Consider the following 26,591-nt stretch of genomic DNA (forward strand, 5'->3'; position numbering starts at 1 on the left):
TTAATAATAATTTTTATGAAAACTTTCTTATATGGGACAAAACGTGAGAAATTATCTGTTTTGTTCTTAATGCAGGATCCTTTTGCTTAAATAGACTATCTTTGGGGAAAAAATTTATATTGAAGGATTTTTATTATTTAAAACACAGATTGTACATATGTGGTTTTTGTTAAAGTCATCTGAAATTAGCATCAAGGAGGCACCAATAAACAGCCCCTAAATTAATTTAATAAGGCTGGCAAAGATGGAGTCCAGATTAAAGGAGAAATAGACTGAATGCAGTTTGAGTTTGCGACGTTGATTAATGATAAGCTTCTTACTTAAAGTTAGAATTGCTGCCGTTTAATTGGCTGCTTGGTTTCAGTGACTGAAGCGTCCGCCTCCACGACTCGTGATGGCTGAATGAACATCAGAACTTGTGGTTGTCTATAAATAAAATCCCAGTTGGACAGTCACAGCTTAAGTGCTCTGTGTCCTGCACAACAAATCCATTTAGAGTCTTTTGTAGCTTTTACAGCCATCTCCCCAGCCGTGGCTCATACATTTGAGCTGCCGCCGCTGCATGCTGGAGGACAGGAAAACCCCCAGACTGTGAGGAACCAATGGAGACAAGAACAGCGAGAACGACAGCACTTCCAGACCTTTTCACAGCTCTTCAACTTGCGGGAGGAAGAGAGCAGCTGTAAATGACAGCTAATGTGACCCAATCAGTCTATGTTTTAACAGCAATACAACTGGGCCTTGAAACCTTCAGCTGTCTTTGATTACATTTTGTGTAATTTCATTACTCTTTTCAACATTTGCGATATTTCTGCTACAGTGAGGACATTAGGCGATCCATATGTGGAATAAAATAATTATTCATAGTATGCTTACTTTTATTAGAAGTTTATTTAATGTTAATCTTACATGTTTAATCAGTTTATTATATTTTACTCAGACTTACAGAGTCGTTGTTTCTCTTCTAGCCTTCACAAGTTTGCTCCAGTGTGATAAGTAAATAACTATCATACCCCCGGAGTGACAGACCAGACCCAACGACTGAGTGATTATTATTAGGCACAGAATATTCTGCCTGAAACTGGTTTTTAACTAAAGGTTGCATTTTTCTCACTATGTGTATTAATCTGATAAGCTTTTTTAGAATATCAGCGATGACACCCTGTCTGTGTGCGAAGGGCATTAAACAGTATATATAGAGAAGTGATTCCTTTGTCTAGTCAGATCTCAGATCTCTCTGGGTTCTCCCTCTGGCCAGATGTAATAAAGCTGTGTTTTGTTCTCTCTTTCAAACAAGGTTTGGACTTTGTTAATTTCTCGCACTCGACACATATATTGTAATCAAAGTGCTGCTGTGAAGCAATATTTGGTAGGATTTAATATTTGGCAAGCAGAGTTTCCTGCTCATTATGCATGGTTGCAAAATAAATATGAGACCTCATTCAAGTTAATGGCTCATAGAACTAGACCTCTGAGTCGCATAATGCCATATTTGTATCCCAGAAAAATAAAAAATTGTGGTCTACTTTTTATGCATTTAAGGAATTTACTCTGATCAGCAGTAAAAATAACTAAAAAGAATTTCATTTTAAAGGAACAGCTTGAAGGCAACTGCAGTTTTGCCCCTTGATGTTATTTTAACAGTGATCTCTTTGTGCGTGTTTTTTCGCCCAACCGAGTATGTGCACACAGTTTACTGCGATAAAAGGCAAATTTTTCTCAAGGCTTTTTACAAGTTTTTACTAAGCTAAAGAGTGACGTGTTCAACAAGGGAAAAAATAACCTTCAGATCCTGCAGACATGAAACCAAAAGCTGGCTTTTAAAATCACTGCAACTGTCAAATAGCCGTGGGTTTGACAAAACAATGTAAATAAACCAGACATGATAAAGATGCTGCTGGAAAATGGAAGAACGAAAGCTCTGAAAGTGACATGAAATCTATCAACCATCTAATAATGTGCATCAAAAACTAAATGCTTACATATATGTTTTATCTGTGCAAGATGACTGAACATTTTCAAGATTGCCTCTCATGTGGATTTCCTCTTGAATGCTGCTGCTGTTGCTGCAAGAGATTTCGAGTTAGCAGCCAACAGATCAATAATTAACAGCACCTCTGACTAAAGCCCGCATCCTGGATGTCCCCTGCAGCCGTATCTCAGTTTCATGCTGCAACTAAAGAGTGAAATAATTAAGAAAGTGACTTTGATTGAAGTTCAGACTTTCATTCTGATTAATTCACTTTGACTCTTAATCGACGTTAATTTCGATCCAAAGCACCATTATAAATATCTTTAATGACCTGATTGCGCTCTAAAGCTGTAGTTTAAATAAGCTGCAACCTTAGAAAGTCGGTTGATGATTAAAAATAGTTTCTTTAATTAAGTGCAACAATGCATACACTTTCAGCCTTTTTTTTTTGTTTGCAATTAAATATTTTAGTATTCTTTCTTTATGATTTTTCAGAAAATTACAGACTGAGACATGCAAAGTATTTTGTGATAGTGCTTATCACAGCCGACTCGCCGCCCCTGGATCTTTTGTTATCTCATTGGAGATCTTCACCTTCCTCCTTACACTCCTTTTTTCTTATCTGTTCATTACTTTACAGATTGTAACAATGTGTCATAATCGCCACCATTGTAAGCTCCAGCAAGCCCCTCATAAACTATGGATTCACACTGGGTAAAAGAAACGTTTCCAGCTTCGATTCATTCCTGTTGGGTTCTGGGGTTTGGCTTTTCTTTCTGGGCTTTCCGTGCAGTTTCCACCATTTACCCACCAGATAGCACCAGAGGGCTTCTTTCCTGGAGAGGCGCACCCATGGTTCACGCACCAGTCTTCAATCATCTCATTAACTCCTGGATCTTAAAAGAAGCGGACTGCCAGCATTTCATCGCCTAATAGATGTTCATCATCTAATAGATGTGAAGTAACGCTGCTACACACTCATGTACAGTAGGTGGCGGTATGCACCTTAAAGTTGCTTGTGATCCGCCATAATAGAAAAGAAGAAGAAGAAGAACACTTCATCGCCTGAGTGTTAGCCTATTCTGGTACTCCGAGCCCACCAGAGCCAGTTCTCTGAGTTGTTTTCCTATTTAAGAAATATTTATATTTATAAAATATCGGAAACCTGACAGATCAGTAAATAGTGTAGTGGTATAGAAATACATATATTGCTATACAAATAGCTTTCAGGTGCGAGGTTCCGGTTGGGCAAAGTGGGCGTGGTATATAAGAAGCCGCTGCGCCCAATCGGACACACATGTCTTCCTCAAGCTTGACTGTGACTCGCGTCTCAGGGACTGACAGCCAAAAGGCATAACATCAGGTGCATGCTGCTCTGATCTTGTGGTGGTAGGTCTCCTCTCTCTTTGCACTATTGCTGCTTGTTCACAGAAAATCTAAATCCAAGTATGATCATAGGCAAAACGCTACTGTGCGGCTCTCCTCCTCCTCGTCGTCGTTTTGTGAGTGTCTGTGTGCATGAGTTTGTCTGGATTGGGAGGTAAGAAGTAACGCTCATTGTAAGCGACAGTTTGTTGCAGTTCTGTTAAGTAGTGACTAATTAACTTTTACAGGTCTCCCCATATTACCATTGCTGCTCTGTTGGTATCCCGGATTCTGTGCATCAACCTCGGATTGTGGTGGCGGCTACACGCCCTAATTGAAGTGGTGTTTGGCGTGCGGCATTGGCGCGGGCACCGGGCGCGCTCAATTCACCTCCTGTGGCGTACAGAGGGTCGCACAGATTCGGACATTTTAATTTGTTTTTCTTTATTTTTGTTCCAGCCTTTTTGGTGTGATCTAACTATTTATACATTTAGGCTGATATTGTTTTCTTTTCGTTGTATATTTTGGATTGTTGTCATTATTAATTGTTCTTTTCTCTCTTTGTTGGCAGTGCTGAGGCCCGGCGGCGGTGTTGGTGTAGTGACGGTGTCTTCTTTTTTTGTGTGCCGTGATTCCTGAGTTTGGGTTGTCTCACTGCGTCTGGTGTTTTACAGGGGTTTTGTTTGCTGTGTTTGGATGGATACCGTCTTATAGTGGCCCCTTCCGCCGGTAACCTCAGCTACTGTAGTTACTTTTCTTTTTTTCCCTTTAGTGTTATAAAGAATTGGTTTTAAAAAGAATATTTTAAGAAGCATTTAATAAAAAGCTGTTTGTACATTTTAAACTTGTCTCAGATGTCTTAATCCATGCATGAGTGAACTTGTGTGTCCTATCAAAAAGGGGAGTAATATTCCTTGGGTGAAATTCCCAAGGTGGCGCTGTGGAGCAATTTTATTTGGGTTTAGAACTTTACAATTTCCCGATTTCAATCTAGTCTCGCCACATTTTTGGCGCTGTGAGCAGGATTCATGCTTTTATGAACATCTGAGACAAGTAGTTTTTTAAATATTTGTATTTTTTTGTATTCTTCTCTTCTTCTTTTTTGTTTGTGCAGATTGGCTAATCCGTCAACAGAGCAGCAGTGGTTTCGTGCAGAGCATCAAAGCGGTGGGTGAGGTGTTAACAGTTAACCTTAGGTTGTAATTCTGCACTGTAGTAATCACAAGAAGCAGAATAAGCTTGTGATAATTATGGAAGAAGAAATTCAGGAACTTAAAGAGCTGGTAGCAAGCTTAAGAGCTGACAATGAGCAGTTGCGACAAGGACAGGCTAGCTTAAGTGCTCAGCCATCCACTTCTTCAGCATTGCCTAATGCCCCTTCTACACCTAGTCTCCCTGTAGCAGAGAGACTGATTTTTGTGCCTAGAGATAGGAAATGTCCCATCTTTAGAGGAAGGACAGGTATAGGTTTGAGTGAGTGGACTGAGGAAGCGAGGGTGTGTATGAGAGCCCGACATCTGTCTGTAGCTGACCAAGCGTTTTTCCTGTTTGATCACCTGGAGGGAGAAGCTAGAAATGAAATAAAGTATCGCTCTAGTGCAGAGAGAGAGGACCCTGCTAGAATATTTGAGATCCTACAAGAGTTGTATGGTTGTTCTGAGTCCTATGTTGCTCTTCAAGAGGCCTTCTTTTCTAGAAGACAACAAGAGGGAGAGAGTCTTCAGGAGTTCTCCCTCGCATTAATGGGCCTTATGGAGAGGGTAAAGCAACGTGCACCTACTGGTATGTTGAATTCTGAGACGCTGTTAAGAAATCAGTTTGTTGAACAGGTGTTGGACAGTTCCCTGAGACGCGAGCTGAAGCAGCTGGTACGCATGAGGCCTGACAGCACTTTACTCGAGGTTAGGGCCGCAGCAATCCAGTGGGAACGTGAAGGGGTACCTCATGGTGGGAGGAGCCGTAGCCAGTCGTTTCCTTCAGTTTGTGGCGTCCAGTATGGGGTACATGGTGGTCCTCAGGTAGCTTCCTTAACATCAGCAACGGAAATGAGTCAGATAAGAGAAATGCTTAAGTGTCAGCAAAAGCAGCTCCAGCAGCTTAGTGAGAGCATTTCTCAGTTGCAGAATCTCCACCGCCCTAATCATCCACGCACCACTGGTCCAGTAATCTGCAGGCGGTGCAACCAGCCAGGTCATTTTGCACGAGAGTGTGATGGGGTGCGTGTCCCCCGTCGAACCCAATGTCCGCCAAATTCAGCTGCCCAGTCCCGTGCTGCTTCTGTGGCGGAAAACTAGTTCCCACCGAACTGCTGAGCCACAGTTTGGGTGGGGATGCTATTGGCTCACTAGCCACTATTGGAAGTTTGGGTGCTTCTAAGTTGATTTCAGATTGCCCTCATGCAGATGTAGTCATGGGTGGGGTGACAGTCCCATGTTTGGTGGATACTGGTTCGATGGTGTCCACAGTTTCTGAAAGCTTTTTTCGTCAGCATATGGAGTCTTGGGGTTCAGAGCACCTCCAGTCGTGTCATTGGTTGGAGCTTAGAGCTGCCAATGGTCTTAAGATTCCTTATATTGGCTATTTGGAACTTGATGTGCACCTCTGTGGTAAATTGATTCCCCACTGTGGTGTTTTGGTTGTGCAGGACCCTGGTGGTGAGGTCCCAGCTAAAGTCCCAGGTGTTTTGGGGATGAATGTGATCAGGAAGTGTTACCAAGAACTGTTTGGGCAACATGGTGTAGCTTGGTCTTCTGTGTCTGGTGTTTCAGAGGCCCCTCAGTCAGTCATGCAGGCACTGCAGCAGTGCCAGTCTGCCAACTCACGAGAGCCTCGAGGTAGTCCTGGAAGGGTTAAGGTCAGGGGTAAGAAGGGCTGTCGGATCCCTGGTGGAGTCATGAAGATTGTGGCTGCCACATGTTCTGATGTGTACTCAGGTTCTACTGTTTTGTTTGAGCCTTTAGAGTCCGGATTGCCTTCTGGTTTGCTTGCTTCCCCTGCCTTGGTTCAGGTAATCAGGGGTACAGCTTATGTGCCCATTATCAATGTTGGTACAACGGAGGTGGTGGTATATCCCCGCACTATTGTTGGCACCTTAAATGTTGTCAATGTTGTTAGTCTCCCTGCAGGAATTACAGAAGTCCCAGCAAAGGTAGCTACGATGGTGTGCCAGACAGCCTCAGTTAATGTGCAACAGCAGGTGGAGGACCTGGATTTGTCCTCTTTGTCTGTGGAAGGACAGGGTCAGGTAAGGTCATTGCTCAATCAGTATATGACAGTTTTCTCCTCTCATGATGGTGACCTGGGCTGTACCAATGTGACAGCCCATGACATTCCTCTGGTTGACGATGTTCCAGTTAAACAACGCTATCGGTGTATTCCGCCTTCTGATTATGAGGTGGTGAAGGACCATATAAATCAGTTACTTGCTTCACAGATCATTAGAGAAAGTAGCAGCCCATATGCATCTCCCATAGTCTTAGTGAGGAAGAAAGATGGGAGTATTCGTATGTGTGTTGACTATAGAAGACTAAATAGTAAGACCCGGAAAGACTCTTTCCCCCTTCCACGAATAGAAGAATCGTTGGATGCCTTGTCTGGTGCATGCTGGTTTTCTACCCTCGATCTCGCTAGCGGATATAATCAGGTTCCAGTTGTGGAGGCAGACCGTCCAAAAACTGCCTTCTGTACTCCCTTTGGGCTGTTTGAATGGAACCGAATGCCTTTCGGGCTCTGTAATGCGCCTAGCACTTTCCAACGGCTAATGCAGCGGATTTTTGGGGACCAACAGTACCAGTCTGTCCTGTTATATCTTGATGACATTGTTGTTTTCTCTTCAAGTGTGGATCAACATCTGGAGCGCTTGAAAGTGGTGCTGGGTCGACTTCAACAACAGGGGCTTAAAGCAAAGCTCAGTAAATGTTCCTTCTTTCAAAAAGAGGTACGTTATTTAGGACATGTGATCTCTGGTGAGGGGGTTGCTACAGATCCTAGTAAAACTGAAGTTGTAGCCAATTGGCCAACTCCCACTAAGGCCTCAGAACTTCGGTCATTCCTTGGTTTTGCCAGTTATTACCGTCGCTTTGTGGAAGGTTTTGCAAAATTGGCGGCTCCATTGCATAAAGCGGTGGCTCAGTGTGGTGGTACCGGTAAGAAACCTGATCGTGGACTTGTTGCATGCTGGACTGATGAATGTCAAAAGAGCTTTGAAGCATTAAAGGCTAAGCTAACAACAACGCCAGTGCTAGCCTATGCAGATTTCACTCAACCATTTATCTTGGAGGTTGATGCCAGCCATGGTGGCCTGGGAGCAGTCCTCTCGCAAATGCAGGCAGGGAAAGTGAGACCGATTGCTTATGCTAGTCGAGGCTTGAGACCCACAGAGCGAAACATGGCAAATTACAGCTCCATGAAGCTTGAGTTTCTGGCCCTCAAGTGGGCCATGACCGACAAGTTTAGAGAGTATCTGTTGGGAAACAAATGTATTGTATATACTGATAACAACCCTCTCAGCCATTTGTCCACTGCTAAATTGGCTGCCACTGAACAGCGGTGGGCTGCTCAGCTAGCCTCTTTTGATTTTGAGATCAAGTATCGGTCAGGGCGGTGTAATACCAATGCTGATGCACTTTCTCGTCAGCATCCACCTGATCCGCCAGATGTGAAAGCAATGCTCCCAGGTACAGCTTTGCCTAAAGCATTGCAGGATGCTTTGGGGTTTGAAAAGGTTGAGGCAACCCAGGCAGTTGTTGCAGTTTTGCCGCAGCATACTACAGCTGAACTTTGTGCTTTGCAGCGGGCTGATCCTTTTTTACAGGACGTGTTGGTGTTCTGGAGGAAAGGACAGCATCCCAGTCGAGAGGAGCGAGCCCAGCTGTCCCCATCCACTTTGGTTCTGCTGCGGCAGTGGAACTGGTTTGTCGAGAGAGATGGAGTTCTCTATCGAAAGGTATTTAGATCAGATGGTGGTGATGCTGTGTTCCAGCTGGTGTTGCCAAGTGTGCTAATTAAGGATGTTCTGACTAAAGTCCATGAAGAGCATGGTCACCAGGGAGTGGAGCGAACGTTGGCGCTCTTACGGTCCCGGTGTTATTGGCCTCATATGGCCTCTGATGTGGCTCAATGGTGCCAGGCTTGTGAGAGATGCCAAGTGGCAAAGGATGTTCACCCTAAAGCTTATGGCTATATGGGACATTTACTGGCATCACGTCCTAATGAAATTTTGGCCATTGATTATACCACCTTAGAGCCCACCCATAATGGTTTGGAAAATGTTTTGGTCTTGACGGATGTTTTTAGTAAATATACTGTTGCTGTCCCTACACGGGATCAGCGAGCGGCCACTGTGGCTAAGGTTTTGGTGTCTGAATGGTTTTACAAGTTTGGTGTTCCTGCTCGGTTGCACTCCGATCAGGGTCGTAACTTTGAGAGCTTGCTTATCCAGCAGCTGTGTAACTTGTATGGCATTGTAAAATCACGCACCACTCCTTACCATCCAGAAGGAAATGGCCAATGTGAGCGCTTCAATCGGACACTGCACAATCTGTTAAGAACACTGCCTGTGTCCCGAAAAAGAGATTGGCATGCCTGTTTGCCCCAGGTTCTTTATTGTTATAATACTACTCCTCACCAGTCTACTGGAGAGTCACCATTTCTCTTAATGTTTGGGCAGGAACCTAGATTGCCCCTGGATTTTCTTTTGGGTAGAGTTGAGAGTCCAGTTGGTGGTTCTGTCCATGAGTGGGTTCAAGAACATCAAGCTCGGTTGCAGGTAGCCTTTGATGGGGCCAGAGAGCACCTGAAACATGCTGCAGATCGCCGAAGGCAGACTCATGATACTCAGGTGAAACATCGTCCATTAAAAGAAGGGCAACTTGTGTTTTTGCGTGACTTTACTGCTAGGGGGCCTTATAAGACAAGGGACCGATGGAGCTCTGTGAAGTACAAGGTATTGAGAGCACCAAAGGAGGGCGGCTCTGTTTACACCATTGTGCCTCTGGATGACCAAACTAAAGTAAGACAGGTGCACTGCATCATGTTAACACCTGTGGTTGGTGTTGTTCCTCCTGATCACATTTCTCCCCATAACTTGCCTCCTGTAGAAAAGGGACTGTCTGAAGATAGTGGCCCCTTTGATTATGATCTGTTTGTTTGTGAAGAGCAACCCCTAGTGGTTGCTTCTGCCTTACCTTCTGGTAGGTTGCTGCCTCAAACTCCATCCCAGGAACTTGGGTCACCTACTGAACCCTCTACATCTTTGGCTGTTCGATCTACCAGCTATGCTGACCCAGTGGCCCTACGTCGCTCCAAACGTCCAACTGCCGGTCAACATACTAATGTGCACCATCTTCCACGGCCAGCAGGAGACATTCATCCTGGGAGCTCTTCTGCATCTTTGTCAACTGTGTCAGCGTTGTTTAGACCTTGGAACTGATTTTATTAGTTTTGAATCAGCCATCGTCGGGTCGACGATGCAAGAAGGGGGGGTAGAATGTAGCAGAGGTGGGGACTCGAGTCACATGACTTGTACTCGAGTCAGACTCGAGTCGTTAAAATCACGACTTGAGACTTGACTTGAAAAAATGCTCAAAGACTCGGACTTGACTTTGACTTTCATGCCATTGACTTGGGACTTGACTCGACTTGAAGCTGTTTACTTGAAAAGACTTGATATTTTTTACTCAAAGTCTTAAAATTTAAAACACATTATTTATAAACTGGCGTCATTACTTAATTTCACTCATTCCGTATCAATATGCGCAGACCGTCACTATGTTTTTCCTCTCTCCTTATGTACGTATGTGTACGTAGCTGCAGCACAACCAATCAAATTAACAGGATTTGGACGTTTAAAAAAACGCGGCGAAGCTACAGAGCTCAGGGGCAAATCTGAAATAATCGCTCGAATATGCTTCCGCGAGTAATTTCTTTTGGCTACGTAGGTTATGAAATTTCGACTAAAAAACGAACTGCAACTTGTAAAACATGCAAGAAGAGAATATCGGATGGAGATGCCACGACGTCCAACTTTGTCCGGCATTTGAAGCTTCACAAAGATCGGTAGGTGGCACTTTTCTTTTGCTGTAAGATAGTTGACTTTAGCTAACTTCGTGTTAGCATGTGTACTCCCGGTTAAATTGGTGATGATTTACCATAAATCCGGTCCTTCAAATGCCTCCACAAATAATGTGCACCGTGTTAGCTCAATAAGCCGGTGGATAGTGAGCGGGGCTCCGGAACAGAAAGCAGATTCTGGGAACAGAGTCTCTCTGTCCCATCATGATGATGAGCCGGGTCTAGTATCATCTAAGGATGGTTGGTGTATTTGAAGACATCTACGTTGGGAAATTATATTGACAATATATTGTTTACTGCAGTCAGTGCATTAAGTCAACTGTTTTGACTTACTGTCACATGTCGTACAGACCCATTTCCAAGTAGTATAGCTTTGCTGGGGAAAAAAAAGACCAAATACAGTGACTGTCCCAAATAAATTTTGTGTTTAGAATATCTGTCCCATATTTACGGAGGACTGAAACTAACATACGTAGAAATAAAAGCAGAAAAATAAATGCACCAGACCTTCCTGAGTTTACTTGTGATAACTTCATTTATACTTATTTCATTTTTGAAAACTCTGATTGTTGTAGTGTTGATGTTTATTTATGAAAAGAAGGAGTAAACTGAAGTCAAATGTAATTCATGAATGGCTGTAATTTATTTTCTGACATCTGTTTACTTCTGACAGATTTGAAGAATACCAGATGAATAAGAGGATCACAAATGAACCTCAACAGCCTTCCATATCACAATTTCTGGACACTCGTGCTGGGCAGTACAGTATGAATCATCCACAGCAGAAAGCCATTACAAATGCCTTACTACGTGACTTAATTATTGGTTGTAATCTGCCCCTGTCTATTGTGGAAAACAAGAGTTTTCGACACTTTCTGACAGTAGTCGACAGCAAATACAGCCCAATATGTCGCAGAACAATGACATCAAAAATAGAAGATCTTGCTGCTGAGAAACATTTGATGTTAAAAACCCAGCTGAGCCAGACTGATCATGTTTCAGTGACAGTGGACATTTGGTCAGACCGAAAGATGAGGGGTTTCCTTGGCATCACTGTGCACTGGATACAAAAAGGAATTGAGAGGCTCGAGGTAAAATCAAAACTGTTGGCCTTTGAGCGCTTCAAAGGCTCGCACACAGGTGAAAGAATCTGTGAAAAGTTTGAAGCTGTATGCGATGAATACAACATCAAAGATAAGCTAGATTACATTATAAGTGACAATGCTGCCAATATGCGAAAAGCATTCACTGTATGCTTTCCTACTGACCAAGGTGAGGAACCTGATGATAATCATCGTCTTGACGACCCAGAGCTCTGGCATGACTTACCCTTGGAAGATCAGGAAAGAAACATCGCCTGCAATGTTTTGCTCACACACTTCAGCTGGTGGTGAGAGATGGCCTGACAGAGACCAAAGTGGCATCTCCTGCCCTTTCAAAGCTATCTAAGCTCAGCTCACTACTGCACACAAGCACAACATTGAAAGATGTGTTTGAAGCTGAATTTGGTGAACGGAAAAGCATCCCTGCTTCTGTAATCACAAGATGGAATTCAACAGTGAGACAAGTGAAGGCGGTTCTTCAATGTGAACATCTAAAACTCTGTGCTATTCTTGAAAAAGCCGGGCACAAGAAGTTGTTATTCACAATACGAGAGTGGAACTTGCTGAAGGAGATGGTGGACATCTTGAAACCGTTTCAGGGCTATCCTCACCCACCACTGTGGCTACACTATCCTGCACATCCTCAGCAGGCTGAGGCCCTCGAACCTGCATGGTCCCAACCAGGAGGTGGTGATGAGAGTGACCACGGTGTGAAGTCATGGTACAGTCTTTGAAGAGGAAATAAAAGTGCTGATAAAGTAAAATCCTAACGTGCCATTAAAAGTACCTGAGACTGAAGTGATAAGATGTGCTCTCAGGTTCGTCCTGAGCCGTGAGGAATCGTCTATTTCTGAAATGTGAGGAAGGCAGAACTGAGTAAAAACCCATGGCTGGAAGAAAAAACAAATCAATTGTCTCTTGGTCTGAATAAGCATGAAAAAAGATAGTCAAAGGATGAAAAAAATAACATTTCCAAATTTTGTTCAATAACACCTTTTCTGAGTTCATCCTTCCTTCCTTCTTTCCTCCCTTCAACATATTCAGCCCACGGCTGAAGTTTCTGCCATAGTCTCATGGTGAAATTTAATGTTGTAGGTTTCACAATGCAGGTAAAGGATACAGAACTTTGGAAAGTCAGGTTTGGAAAAGTCTGGAATTACTCTCCAAAAACATGGATAAACTTTTTATTTATAAACCCTGTGACAATTTTTACCATGATAAATGTCTCAAAATGTGATTTTGACTTTTTTTAAAACTTCATTTTATATATAAAAAAAGAGAAAAAAACATGTTACAGATATTAATATTGCTCCCATCCTTGCCCTCATATACCTTCACAAAGAAACACAAATCCGCACACGCAAACACTCCTAAAAGGTTTAAGGATACAGTTTATGCCTGCCTTCAGAAAAAAAGTTGATGTGGCATATTTGTTAAAATGTTTTGAACTGATGTCTGTATTAAAGTGTGTGTTGACTGAAGGACAAATATGCCTGTTTTATGTTGTTGGGTTTGAAACAAGTATTTCAAGATGGAGAAAACGTTCAACTATTAAAATGCATAAAAAGCCTTAAAATAGTTTTATTTTTTTTTAACTTTTTTTCATTACTAATGTTAAATCAGTCTAAACACTTTCTGTGTCAGCTCAGGTATGACCAAAATTATTTCTGTCTACAGTGTTTTCTTGTGTGACATCATCAAAAAATAGCAAGACATCATAAGGTATCAGAAAGAGAAAATGAACCAAATCTGGTTCATTTTTGGATTCAGCTACTAAGAGCCTGAAGCTCCCACTTTTATTTAGCGTTCAAACAAGTTTATAGAAATATAAACAACATGGGAATGTTCAGCCATTATACAGTTCAGGAAGGAGACGGGTTCTGTGACTCACAGATTAACATGTTTTGGTGTAAAATGTGTGAAACTGTCCAAGATGTACCCCACCTTTCTACCAGTGACTGCTGGAGACAAACACTTGCCCCTCTGTGACCCTGCAAGGACAGAGACCGTAACTTTTGGAGAAATGCTTTTGTTATTTAGTTTATTATATTAAGCTGTCAAACCTGGCAACCCTTACCGGACGCTTTCTGATGACGCCAAACCTCCGCGACTCCACGCATGTGAGAAACAGGAATCAACTACTTTCCCTTCGTCGGTTCCTATCCAGAAGCGGCCTTTTTCTGTTTATGTGTGAAAGTTTTGGACTATATTGCGTGCTTGAACCCAGCATGGCTTCTACATCAATGCCGCAGAAGCGCTACTACAGACAGCGAGCCCACGCAAACCCGATGGCGCACCACACTTTTGATTAGTGAGTGAAGTTGTCCCATTAGCCTCTTTACTCGCCACAACATTCAGTGGGATTTAACTGCAAAGTACCACATGTGCTTTTTTCTTTTCTATTCCGATTGAACATACAGGACTGTGAGTCTCTTCGGTGGAGCGCTAACATGCAAAAAAAACTATTGTTGTTTACAGACAATTAGGGGGTTTAAAGGTGCATAAAATAACCAAATCTCTTTTGATTGGGAGACTGGCTGAATGAAATGGAAAAAAATTGCATTCAGAATTACGTTATAACCCCTAAAACTAATATTGTGTTGATTTAACTCCAGCATTCAGTCTTCGTGGATCATTAATTATTGTGACTCCATATATAATTAGCTAATTTCCAATTATTTCGGTGTCTGGCGATTCATTTCCGATTTTAGGGTCACAAATCGATGCAAAAACGATTTTTAATTCAGATACCAATTTTTCTGTTCAAAGGGTCAAGAGAGTCTATTTAAATTATGTGACAAGAAAATACAATGTAAATAAAGAGTATATTTATTTCAAACAATTACATAAGGTTCCTTACTGTGTCCAATTTCATCAGTTTACATTAAACAAAAATAGATTTGTATGTTAAATTCTGTAATTTAAATCGCCAGTATTAGATTAGTTTAGCTGTCTGGCTTTTTCTTAACTAAAATTAAAATATTCTAAATACATATGGTGGGCGAAACTGTCTTCTACGGTGGCCCAGATGGTGCGTTGTGCGATATGAAAATAGAAGCAATAGAGACGTACAACTTAAAGGTATTTTAAAATCAAATTTTGAGCATTTTGATTTATTTTGATGTAAGATACAATTAAGAGCAAATAAGTTTTTAGATAATTTATTGTAGTATTAGTTTTTTATATTTTAATTAGGTTTGTGTACACTTTGAAATGCACAATTTTATATTCTCTAATCAATATTTTGTAATTTATTGACATGAGGTGCACATTCCCAATTCCTCTGAAGCAACAAGAAGAGTCTTTTGTCTTTTTTAGGTCCTGTCTGTTTATCCATGAGATTTATGGATCCAATTGCATCATCTTAGTGGTTACTTCATCACACAGTTCCCTAACCTTATAGACAATTCAATGCTCCTGATTAACTTCACAGAATTTTTGGACTTGCTCCCTGGTATTGAATATTGGTCATTGTCAGAGATAGTGAAGAGAAGAGGACCTGTGATGTGTTTCATTTTCAGCTTTGCGCTGCATTTTGAAGTTCTGAAGTCACCTGAGTCTGGGAAACCTCTTTTAATATTCCTTTCATAAAACCCATAATGTTAGTTTGGAGAAATAATTGTGATCGTATTGGGATTTTCTGTAGCTGACCATGTTTTCCTCCTCCTCTCCAGCCCGGTGTGTCCTGAAGAAATGGACTGGTCCAAGCTTTATCCAGACCTCATACCTGGGCCCTCATCAGAGACGGAGGCCCCTAAAGTCGAGTTTGCAGACATTGGCTGTGGATACGGGGGTCTTCTGGGTAAATAAGTCGCTGATCTGAAGGCCGGCACTTTTCTCTGCTATAAAACAGTTCTGTATTGATCCAAGGTTTGTGTTACTGTCTTCATCCTTTCTTCTTCTCCTCTTGCCAGTGGAGTTATCTCCACTGTTCCCAGATAAGCTCATGTTGGGCTTGGAGATCAGAGTGAAAGTATCGGATTACGTGCAGGACCGCATTCGGTCTCTGCGTGAAGTGAACCCAGGAAGCTACCAGAACATCGCGTGCCTCCGCAGCAACGCAATGAAGTACCTCCCCAACTTTTTCTTCAAAGGACAGGTAGATTAACCTCTATGGATTTTTTTATTGGATTTTCTAAATCAGAAACAAAAAAGTGAGGCAAGGGGAAGAAAAGAGGCAAAGACTAGTTATTTTAACACAATTTGTATTTATTTATGTATTTATTTTTCACACGTTTAAGTTTCGTGTCGGTTTTCAACATTTTTTTATTTGTCAGTCGATTGATGAATCGTCAGCACTTACAGCAGGGGTGTCAAACTCCAGGCCTCGAGGGCCGCAGTCCTGCAACTTTTAGATGTGCCTCTGCTGCACCACACCTGAATAGAATAATTAAGGCTTTGGAGAACTGATCTACACAAGGTGGAGGTAATTAAGCCATTTCATTCCAGTGTTTTGTACCTGTGGCACATCTAAAAACTGCAGGACTGCGGCCCTCGAGGACTGGAGTTTGACACCCCTGACTTACAGGCTCTTCAACCAGTCAGATATTATTGGTTTACTTCTCACACACCATTAGGTCAGAATCAGTAGCCTTGTTTCTCTTAGTCACATACAGACCTTGTTTGAGCCATTTTCTATGACCTACTGTTTTATAACTTAGTCACTTTTTATTAAACAAACACATTGTAGGGGATATAAAAAGTCATGGAATTAATTTTTGGCTGGGTAAATAATTTTTTTTTCCAGCATGAAATAATTATGTAAAAAATCTATTTAAGTTTATTTGTAGAAAGCCAATACACAACAAATGTCAGGTCAGAGCTCTTTACAAAAAACATCAAATATATACGCAGAAATATACAGTCAAATCATGCAGATAGATTCAAAGTCAATTACATACATTTAAATTTGATTCTAGTTATTGAACAATGCAGTTTATTATTCAAATTAGTAGAAAGGCTAATTTCTCAGGAAAGCCACTCCTCCCAAATGAGCATTTTTACCACATAATTTCGTCGTCATGCTCTGATCTGTTTTATGAAATGTGTCAGCTCCTCCTGCATCCATACGTCATGATCCTTCCACCCCTTTAATTCACCGCTGGGTTCTCTGAATTGCAAACTTCCCTCTTTTTCCTCTAAATGTAGCACTTTTGGGTTCGTCAGACCACAGGACTCATCTCCCAGAATCAAAGGATTCATCCCTTCTACATTTACAAACTCTGATCTGGTTTTTATGCTTCTTCCTCACTCAGCCTATCTTAGTGCAGCACTTGTTGCTCTAATAAATTTCTCATCAGCTTCAGCCAGCATCTTCTCAAGATGTCCCTTAAATTACATCCATGCATGTGTCTCTAATTTGTGAATGAGCCCATCATAGGTTTGAAAAAGCCAAGACTTTGTCTGAGCTTTCTCAAATTGTTAAAAGGCATAATCTTAGTTTACTTAATGCATTAAAGACATATGTAAAGATGTCTCTCTCTCTTTTTATTCGGTGAAGACATTTACATTGAAACTAGTTAGAAAAATATGTTAGATGTGTTTCTAGAAAAGCACCAGATTTCAAAACCTCAACAGTTGTTAGTCCATGTAAGGTAAATGTGTCACATTTTAACCCATGAAATCCCAACGGTCACCATGAGATGAAGAGAAACCAGTTAGGATGTTCAGGAAGAGAGCTCCCGTTGAAAACAGCAACACAGTTTACTGGTAAACTTACATTGTAAAACTATTTCAAAGTCCTAGAAAACAAGTGTGGGTGTAACAATGAATAAAACTCACAAGACAAGTTCATGAGAACAACAAGATATTTTGCTTTGAGGAACGTTTTAAATGCAAATGGTCCTTTATTCCGCAAGATTTTCCCCCAAACTGGATTCTTTCTTTCGTTTATCTCTGCAAACCGTCAACCATTGATGGTCTGCAGTACAACAGGCATTTCCAATTTCACACCTTAAACCTCAAAAAAAAAGAAAATTTTTCTGTAAAGAAGACACACTGATTCCCATTTTAGCTGTTCACCTTCCTGATTATTGCACTGACTAAAGCTCAGGCCATGTGTTTCATAAAACTGTGCTTCGTTTATCTTTAACAGATGGAGTTAATGAAATTATGGGGATTATTTAATACATCTAGGAATTTTACAACAATGGGTTCACTGACTGGGGAAGGACATTGTGTCGGCTCGGTGCAGAGGCTGTTCACATTAAATACTGTAATCTAGGACTTGTTTGTACTTGCGTTAGATTACACCGTGTGCTTTGTGTGGGAGGGGGGATAAATTAGCTAACCTAGATAAAACAACTTTTCACCTTAAATGCCCCCTGATAGGGTATAAACTCGGAAATGAGAGCGCGTACAGAAGAGCTGTAAAAGTGTCACGTATGCGTAATTCACATCACAAAGGTGTTTCATATAAAAGTGCACACACGGAATCAATCTGCTGTGACTTTGCCATGCTGTTTGGGTTAAATCAGAATGATGTGTGCTTTAATTATGCTTCCAGACAGGAGACGCTGTGCCAAACCCAGATTAGAAGCGCTTTAAATGAATTCACATGAACTGAAAGGATAGGGAGAGACTGGTTTTACTTTAGGTGAAGACAAGCTGTGTGAAAGTATTCATAACCTTTGACCTCTTTTCACATTTCTTTTATTTTTTTTTTATAATAAAAGACTCACAAATTGCCGACTGGCACAAAAAAGTATGAATTGATTTACGAAAAATACAACAAAAACTCTGAGAAAAATGCAGTTCATTGGGGCGTGCCATGGTGGCGTAGGGGATAGCGCGACCCACATTTGGAAGCCTTGAGTCCTCGACGCGGCCGTCACGGGTTCGATTCCCGGACCCGGCGACATTTGCAGCATTTGTTGCCCCCCTCTCTCTCCCCCTTTCCTGTCAGCCTACTGTCATATAAGGGACACTAGAGCCCACAAAAGACCCCCTGGTGGGGAGAAAAAAAAAATGCAGTTCATTTGTATTGAACCCCCTTTTCATCTCATACTTGGTGGTGGCAGCATCATGCTGTGGGAATGCTTTCTTTCAACTGGAGCAGCCAAACGTTTATAGTTAAGACGCGTGAAGCTGAAACATTTATGTGTTCAGATAATTGTGATCTAGTATAAGTGGCATGGGAATGTCCTGCTGTCGTTCTGTTTAAGAAGGAGACGGATTCTGTGACCCAGAGATGAACGTGTTTCAGTGTAAAATAGGCAAATCAACCCCAGAACGACAGCAGAAGACCTTGTGAAGATGTTTGCTGAAGCTGGGAAGATAGCAGGGCTGCAACGATTGCAGTTTTTTTGGCCGATTCCCGATTACAAACCTTTAAAAAGCCTGACCTGCTTGTTCTGATTTTGGCCGATATTGATTCCTTTGTCTGAAATCTTGCTAAATATAGCAAGAGAGTCACTGTGCTGGGAACAGTGGGGTGACTATTGTTAACTGTGCAGACATGACCTGACCTCAAACCTCTCTTAATGGAGAGCAGAACAGTACAGTGGCTGATTCTTAGACCTTTGCTGAGGTAGATAAGCTTCCTGTAAGTATGAATCTTCCAAAATTACAGAAATGGATGCCAATGAATTGTCTGGCCAATAAATCAGTGTCAATACCTGAGTGAAACATGTCCTGCACTGACGTGGGCTGTGAGGCCACTCAGAGAGAAAGAAGCCATCACTAGAACATTTACATAATAAACTAGAAGTTCTCTGTCCCTGACGTCTGTTGTTGCAAAGTGTTAGTCAAATGAAAGCAAGAAACCTTGTGAAAATGGCTGAAGCTCATCAGTGTCATTATCTAAACAAGTCATGTGCAGACATGGACCGAAAGACAACACAACTCAGAGAGGCAGAAGTCAGATTATCTTGGATCTTAATTTTTGGAGACCCATCCTGTCATCCGACGAAACATAAATGTGTTGTTTGGGGGGGGAAAAAATGATCATTAACAGCTTCCAAACCCGAGAACATCAGCCAGACTAAGTATGGTGGTGGCAGCATCATGTTGTGGGAATGTTTTGTAAACATCCACAAAAAAAAACCAGAACTAAAACTAATAAATAAACAGAAAATAAAAAACCGAAGCCATAAATAAAATAGATTAAGGAGAACAAAAATGTTATTAATTGCTGAATAACATGGCCAGGTTCACAGGTTATAAATATATCAGTTCTGGAATCATTCGTAAAGTCATTTAAACGTCCCTCAGAGGGTCAATCGCGTTAGTTCTCTGTGCAGCTCGTAATTAGCATAAACAAGAGCGAAGAGAGGACCACCCAGATCAAATGTTGGGCATGTAGCGCCACTCTCTCTCACACGCATGAGCCGGCATATCACGAAAAGCCGAAACACTTTTCTCTTTTCACCTCTCTGGTTTGTTTTGCACCCTAAAAATGATTTGAAGTATTGAGGTTTTTCCATCTCCCATCAGCGGCTCGGAGCCCCTGAGGCTGCCGCTGTTCCCGGTGGTTATCCCCACATCTTTCTGCCTGAACCAGACGTTATTTATTTTAACTAATAAAAAGTGACTGGAGTTATTATTTTTTTTGCTTTAATATATCAGTCAGACTAATATCAGTGGTGCCTGCACTTGAGCGACTGTCAAAGACAAACATGGGGAAGTTTGTGGTAGGAAAAAAAAAACGAACGTCAAGGAGGGAAATTCCAGTCTTGCAGAGTTTAAACTCCGACTACAGAATATTATGAAATGTTACGTTCAGCAGAGAACTCAGAAGCTTTTCTGGTCCATCCGTTTTGTTCTTCACTTTAAATGTACATTTTAAATGAAGGGGGTAAAAACACTTTATTTCTAAATATTGGTGTACTGTTGTTTTTTGTGTGGCCAACAAAATGACTTATTTTCTGTGTTTGCTTGACTAATTGTTCCCACTGTTTGTCTTGCAGCTCAGTAAGATGTTCTTCCTGTTCCCTGACCCTCATTTCAAGAAGACCAAGCACAAATGGAGGATTGTTAGTCCCACGTTGTTAGCAGAATACGCCTACACACTCAGGATCGGGGTATGTTTGAGTGCTATTTGTGTGCAGAACAACAAACATTAACAAATGGATACTGTTGAAATCATTTTTGCATTTTAGTATATGTTGAATTATCTACTGAGTTCAGCTTTACATCTGCATCTGAATAAATCAGAATATCATCAAAGATTCGTTTTATTTCATTGATTCAGTCATTTACATCTTCCACAGGGAGGGCAGGCCTAAAAAAGTACATTTTTGAAGAAGTTGGTTGTTTGTTTTGCATTTATGAATAGTGAAGGAAAGTTTAGTGGAAGGAAAAGGTGTGGCCGTAGAATGTGCATTGGCAACACTGATACAGACAGTGTTAAGAGGATTGTAAAGTAAAGTCCATTCAGGATTTTTTTTTCCTTCTGTCTGCCTCGTCTGTGATCTTAATGTTTGAAACTCTTTGTGTCTCCTGGACGGGTTTTATGCACACGATGACTGTCATTGATTCAAGAATGATACAAGTGATGGAGACTTTTCATTTCCATGAAAAAATATTTTACTTACAGTGGAAAGTGTAATAAACACACTTTTATTTTCGCTTTAATTTCATATTAAATAGCATGACATCGATCCTGTGACTTTAACATGTAAGCAAACATAATTAAAAAGATTTACTTTTAATTAATTTATTAAATGTGGCTAAAAACTAAGAAAGGTCTTTTTGTTTTTTCTATTTTTTCCAGTCAATCCTAAAATAGTTTGCTAACTGGATGCCTTTCTCTTAATAGGCAAATTATCAATTTAGGTTTGGTTCTACAGACTGCACAGTGGCGCAGTTGGTAGAGCTGTTGCCTTGCAGCAAGAAGGTCGAGGGTTCGATTCCTGGCCCGGGGTCTTTCTGCATGGACTTTGCATGTTCTCCCTGTGCATGGTGGGTTCTCTCCGGGTTCTCCGGCTTCTTCCCACAGTCCAAAAACATGACTGTCAGGTTAATTGGTTTCTCTAAATTCTCCCTAGGTGTGAGTGTGTGTGTGAAAGGTTGTGTGTCCTGTCTGTTTCTGTGTTGCCCTGCGACAGACTGGCGACCTGTCCAGGGTGAACCTGCCTCTCGCCCGGAACGCAGCTGGAGATAGGAACCAGCAACCCTCCTGACCCCATTAGGGACAAAGGGTGAACAGAAAATGGATGGATGGATGTTTCTACAATGATTTTCACATTACTATTCTACAAAATGCTTGATGACTTTAATTGTAATCTTGCATTATCAGTTTATTATTGAGCAAGTTAAAAAAATCATAATTCAGTTTTTATAATGTTAGTTTAAATAAGACATTGCTTTTCCTGCCGGTGCTGTGGACTGGAGGATTTTGTCCCACTTGACAAAAAATCCCTTGGATATAAAGGTGTTAAGATAAAGGTATTTATAAAGATATAAAGGTGTGGGCCATTATATCTCTATAAAATGAAATCATGTTGTGTGATTATAAAAAAAACTACTGATCTGTAGTTAATCTACTGAAAATTTTAGTTGAATAACTGAAATAAATTTCCTTTTTGATGCTCTGATTTACACATATGCTAATTTTTATCTTCATTTCGAAACCTGCTGCAGCAGTGGAAAGCTTTTTCTTTTTTTTTTTCCCCCTCCCTTCTCTGACATTTTATCAGCAGCTTGTGTTCAGCAGAAATCAGTGAATTCAGTGAAATCAGTTTGAGGAAGCCGCCTGCGGCCGGGTGTCGTCCCCACCCCCCCCGTCGCAGCCGTCCCTGCAGCTCTGGGACATTTGAGCAGCGCCGCTGATGGACGGTTCAGAGAACAATGGGAGGCTTGTGTCTATATTCGACTTTATTGTTTTTCCTCCACTGATGGATTTGTGCTTGTGTGTGTGTGTGTGTGTCGACGGGCCTTCGGCGTTGGCGCGTTGCCAGACATTCGCCGCTGGGTGGGAAGACTGTCAGGAACCTGCCTATTTATAGAGCTGCTCTCATAGCGTATCATTTAATCATCACCTGGGTTGAATTTAAAATATGGTCAGACGACACCCCAAACAGTAAACAGTACTGATTGAGCAACGGAGATTAATGTGGCTGCGCTGCTGATAATGCCGTCGCTCATCATCGTTCTGCCCCGTTAAAAAAAAACAGCTAAGTTTTACGTGCTGAAATGCACCACTGTGGAAGTTTGTTCCACTGCTAAGCTTTCTAAGAAATCCATTTTCTGGTAACTTTATCTTCACAGCCTCCAGCGCAAACTGTATTGACACAGGTGATTCACCTCTGTACTGTCTGTTTGCTATTTTTATCTTTTTACATAAATTTCCCTGTCAGGGTGGTGAAAGCATCAACTTTGAGCCCAAACACTGAACTTTTCAGAAAAAAAAAGAGGAGCACATTTTATTATCAGGGGAAAAGTTTACCTGGATGATAACTGGATGTGTGTTTGAACGCCAGTAAAAGTTTGTTAGCCTATTTTTTTCCCAGAAGTGTCCTTATGACCTTCATGTGAATATTTCTTTTTTCCTGGTTGCTTCAGGGTTTGGTGTACACCATAACAGATGTGGAGGAGGTGCACCTCTGGATGGTGAAGCACTTCGGCGAACATCCGTTGTTCACACGGGTGCCAGAAGAGGATCTGGTATGTCCACATGCAGCTTTTAACGAAAGCTTGGGGTTCAACAAACTTCCTACTGCATTTTTCATCTGAAAGGTTTTATTTCTTGCCTCATGGGAGTCGATGAAATTCAAGCAAGGTTTTATCAGATTTTACAGTCTGAACAGCATCAGCACCACCATCATGAGCTTTTTATGAGCCTTAATTCTCCTCCTGAGCCTTGAATTGCAAACCTCAGACGGAGAGAAATCGCTGGTCTTTGAACATCCGATCTCACTGATTTAATACACCTGACTTTTATTTTGAAATTAACTACAGTCCCAGTTCCTGTAAAGTGGCTGCTAAAGTGTCCACAACTTTTAAACTTGCCTCAGTTTTTTCCCCACTACAACCAAAAACCTCTGTTAGGATGGATGGTTTCCATTGTTTTTAGCTAGTACAAATCTGAAGAGTTCTTAATTCGTTTTATTCAGTCCCTATTTCTCCGATACCCCTAAATAAAATTCAGATCCTTTGTGAGTCAACTGGTTAGTAAATACAGTCCATTTGTGTTCACTTCAGTTCTCCGAACGCCTCAGAGGTCTGCTTGACCCGACAGGTCAGGCAGGGGCTTTAAAGCAGGATTAGGTTGTAAAACCATACATAAGAAGAACGTGATAGTTGAAAGAAAGCAAAAAGAAGATTTGAGACTCAAGTGGAGGTTCATCTTCCAGCAAGAGAAAAGCTCTAAACATACGGCCAAAGCTGCAATCAATATTCACGTCGAAGTGGCCTAGTCAAAGTCCAGACTTAAATTCAATTGAAAGTTTGAATTGAAGTGTTCAGAGATGTTTTCTGTCTTGACTGAGATTATAGGATTATGCAAAGGAGAGAGGATTAAAGGCTTTTTGTGTGTAAATCTGCTGGGACACTTTCAGCTGCTTTGAGTCAGAAAGGATGAATCATGCACACCTTTCAGAATATTATTCAAAAAACATTTAAAAATCGTGCTTCTAAATGATTTTTTAAACCATTAATGAGCTTCATTATGTTGGTCTGACAAAGAAATCCCAACTAAAACACACCGAAGTTTGTGATTGCAGCAAAACAAAACATGGAAACGTTTACATCTTACTTTATTTTAGCTGCTGCTACATTTCATATCTTCAACAATAAATGGATGCAGTAGATATTCATGCAGATGTGCTGTTTTATCAGAGTTTAGGGCTAGATGGGGATTATGATTACTCCAAGTGATATTTGTACAGCAGTGTGGAAAACTCACAAAGTGTCAGAGAGCTTTGGAAATGCTGCAAAGTCCAAATGATCCCCGATTCTGATATTTGTTCTTAAACATCCTCTCTGAGTGACGCTTGGAGGGTTTAATTTGTTCAAAGTGAACCAAATCATGCACTTTTCAGATTGTTTTCTTTTCAGACCTCTGTGGTCTGAATGTCGCCAAGTCTTTAATGTTATTATTAAATATCGTTTAATAATACGAATGCTTAATATCACAGGTGGATGACGTCATTATAAGCCGCTTGAGTTCCTGCACTGAGGAAGGGAAGAAGGTTCAGAGGAACAACGGGAAGACCTTCCTGGCAGTTTTCCAGAGGATCGAGGATCCGCTTTGAAGTCAGACTCTTTGGACTTTAATGTGTTTAACCACATGGACAACGAAGCTCCTCGGTCGTCTAGAGACTTCTTCTGCTTAAACACCGAGTGAAAACAGTGGTTCACTAGACGAAAGGTGATTTTCTTTTTTATTTATTTTTATTTTTTTCAATATACATTTCCCTCACCAGCTCGTAAGATACTTCTAATTTTGTTTATTTTTTTTTTGTAAAGTTTCAGATCTGGTTGAGTAAACTATGCAGCTTTTTATGAGACAAGATCTCGGTGTTTTCTTCGCGTACCATTCCGTCAGCGACTTGTTTGTTTTGGATCTTCATCTGGCTGCAAGATTAGAGAGTTTTCTGTCATGACTCAACGTGATGAACAATTATCCTTATCTATCGGCCCATCGTTGTGAAGTTCAAATCAAAGTGATGTGCAGCAGGAACAGTAGCATTCAGTGTTCATTGTGTGATTGCTAGCTGTATATTACAGGTCGGTATTTGGGTCTGTCAGGGGTATGGAAACGGGACGGCGCAGGTCTGAAAAGGCCTTGTGCTGCTGCAGGCTGTGGTGATTATCAACAGGACGGCACATGCTTTCACGTTCATAACCTAGACACTGGAAAAACTGAGCCGAGGAGGGAAATACTGAACCCTAAGTACTGGTTCAGGTCTTGAACTGAGATGTGTCCAATTTATCAGGTTAAGCTTTTTTTTTTTTTTTTAGCTCTATATATTCTTTTGCATGTCCTACATGAAACATTTTTTCCAGCTAAACTTGAGCCACCTTAAACTCTGAATAGTAGATTAAATGGCGCACATAATATCCCGTATGCTGGAAGGTGTCAACCAAAGCATCCCGGACACCTGAAGGTGAAGAGCAACGATGTTTTTGTAGCGACTCCTGGGAAAAATCCAAGGTTAACCCAAACATAAACCGGAGACCAAACACTGCCTGGTGCTCCAGTGGTTTTCCCAGGCGATTGAAGGATTTTCCCCATGTGACCGTCGGCTCTACGCACGGAGCAAAAAATAAATAAAATAAAAAAGAAGCTTCTCAGGAACGGCTTTATGGACACAACAAAAGGCCTGAGGTGCTGACCTGGCCCTGAAATTCCCCAGATTTCAGTCCAGCGACGCTTCCCCAGGATCTGCCGGCACAAGCCCCGAACCATGGAGTTACGGCCCTGGGCCTTTCCTCTGGGCCGCTGAGTTTGAGTCAGAGCTCCAGGTAAACTGGGCTCCGTTCACACAGCAGCCAAATGCAACCTAAACCTGCCTATTTTCTGTCAATATGTGTTACGACTCCGAGGTCTAAGGGTTCAGGGGCGGCAACATAAAAACGTGTCCAGAGAAAAAGGTGGAATGTAAAGTGATTTATTACAAAGAGATGGTCTCTCAAAACCTAAACACAGTACAGTTTAACCCAACTGAAACAAAAGAGCTAACAAATTCAAGAATTGCCAAGTGCAAATTAAATTACAAAATGTTCAAACAAGTCAGTCTAAAGTAACTCAAAAGAGAGGAAAAAAGGGAGCACCAAACATGAGCCTCTAGCATCTAAAAGTTTAAAGCCTAAAGCAGATTCAAACTACTTAGCAAAATAAGCAAGAACAAAATTGTTCAAACTGCCCAAAGCAGTTGTCAAACACCAAAGGTGGTGGTCAGCTTTACGAAACCTCTTCCTGCTAGCTGCCCCACTGGAGGAATGATGTCAGGTGTCTTTTATATGGTGCAGATGGGCCTCATCAATGTCTGTCGACTTTGCTGATCCTCCAGGCAGCCATTCAGAAAGGTGAGCCCGCACAGCTGATCCTCCTGACAATATGCGACCCATATCCGGCTTTTTCACCACAGTTTGAACGTCCCAATTTGGATCTGCTGACCTAAAAAATCCGATCTGTT

The 26,591-nt window shown here is 41.4% G+C and overlaps 2 protein-coding genes across 2 annotated transcripts; both read left to right on the forward strand.

The window, feature by feature from the left end:
* The first annotated feature begins 10,234 nt into the window (after positions 1 to 10,234).
* Positions 10,235 to 12,225, forward strand: LOC122833911. Its single transcript, XM_044121892.1, has 4 exons — positions 10,235 to 10,393; positions 11,082 to 11,499; positions 11,681 to 11,772; positions 12,111 to 12,225. The coding sequence occupies exons 1-4, from the start codon at positions 10,242 to 10,244 to the stop codon at positions 12,223 to 12,225; spliced, it is 777 nt and encodes a 258-aa protein (XP_043977827.1). The 5' UTR covers positions 10,235 to 10,241.
* Positions 12,226 to 13,589: 1,364 nt separating this feature from the next.
* Positions 13,590 to 26,281, forward strand: mettl1 (methyltransferase 1, tRNA methylguanosine). Its single transcript, XM_044122292.1, has 6 exons — positions 13,590 to 13,822; positions 15,186 to 15,313; positions 15,426 to 15,610; positions 20,418 to 20,531; positions 23,014 to 23,115; positions 24,588 to 26,281. The coding sequence occupies exons 1-6, from the start codon at positions 13,602 to 13,604 to the stop codon at positions 24,702 to 24,704; spliced, it is 867 nt and encodes a 288-aa protein (XP_043978227.1). The 5' UTR covers positions 13,590 to 13,601; the 3' UTR covers positions 24,705 to 26,281.
* Positions 26,282 to 26,591: the final 310 nt, after the last annotated feature.

Source organism: Gambusia affinis, linkage group LG07 (assembly GCF_019740435.1).
Source record: "Gambusia affinis linkage group LG07, SWU_Gaff_1.0, whole genome shotgun sequence".
NCBI lineage: Eukaryota > Metazoa > Chordata > Actinopteri > Cyprinodontiformes > Poeciliidae > Gambusia > Gambusia affinis.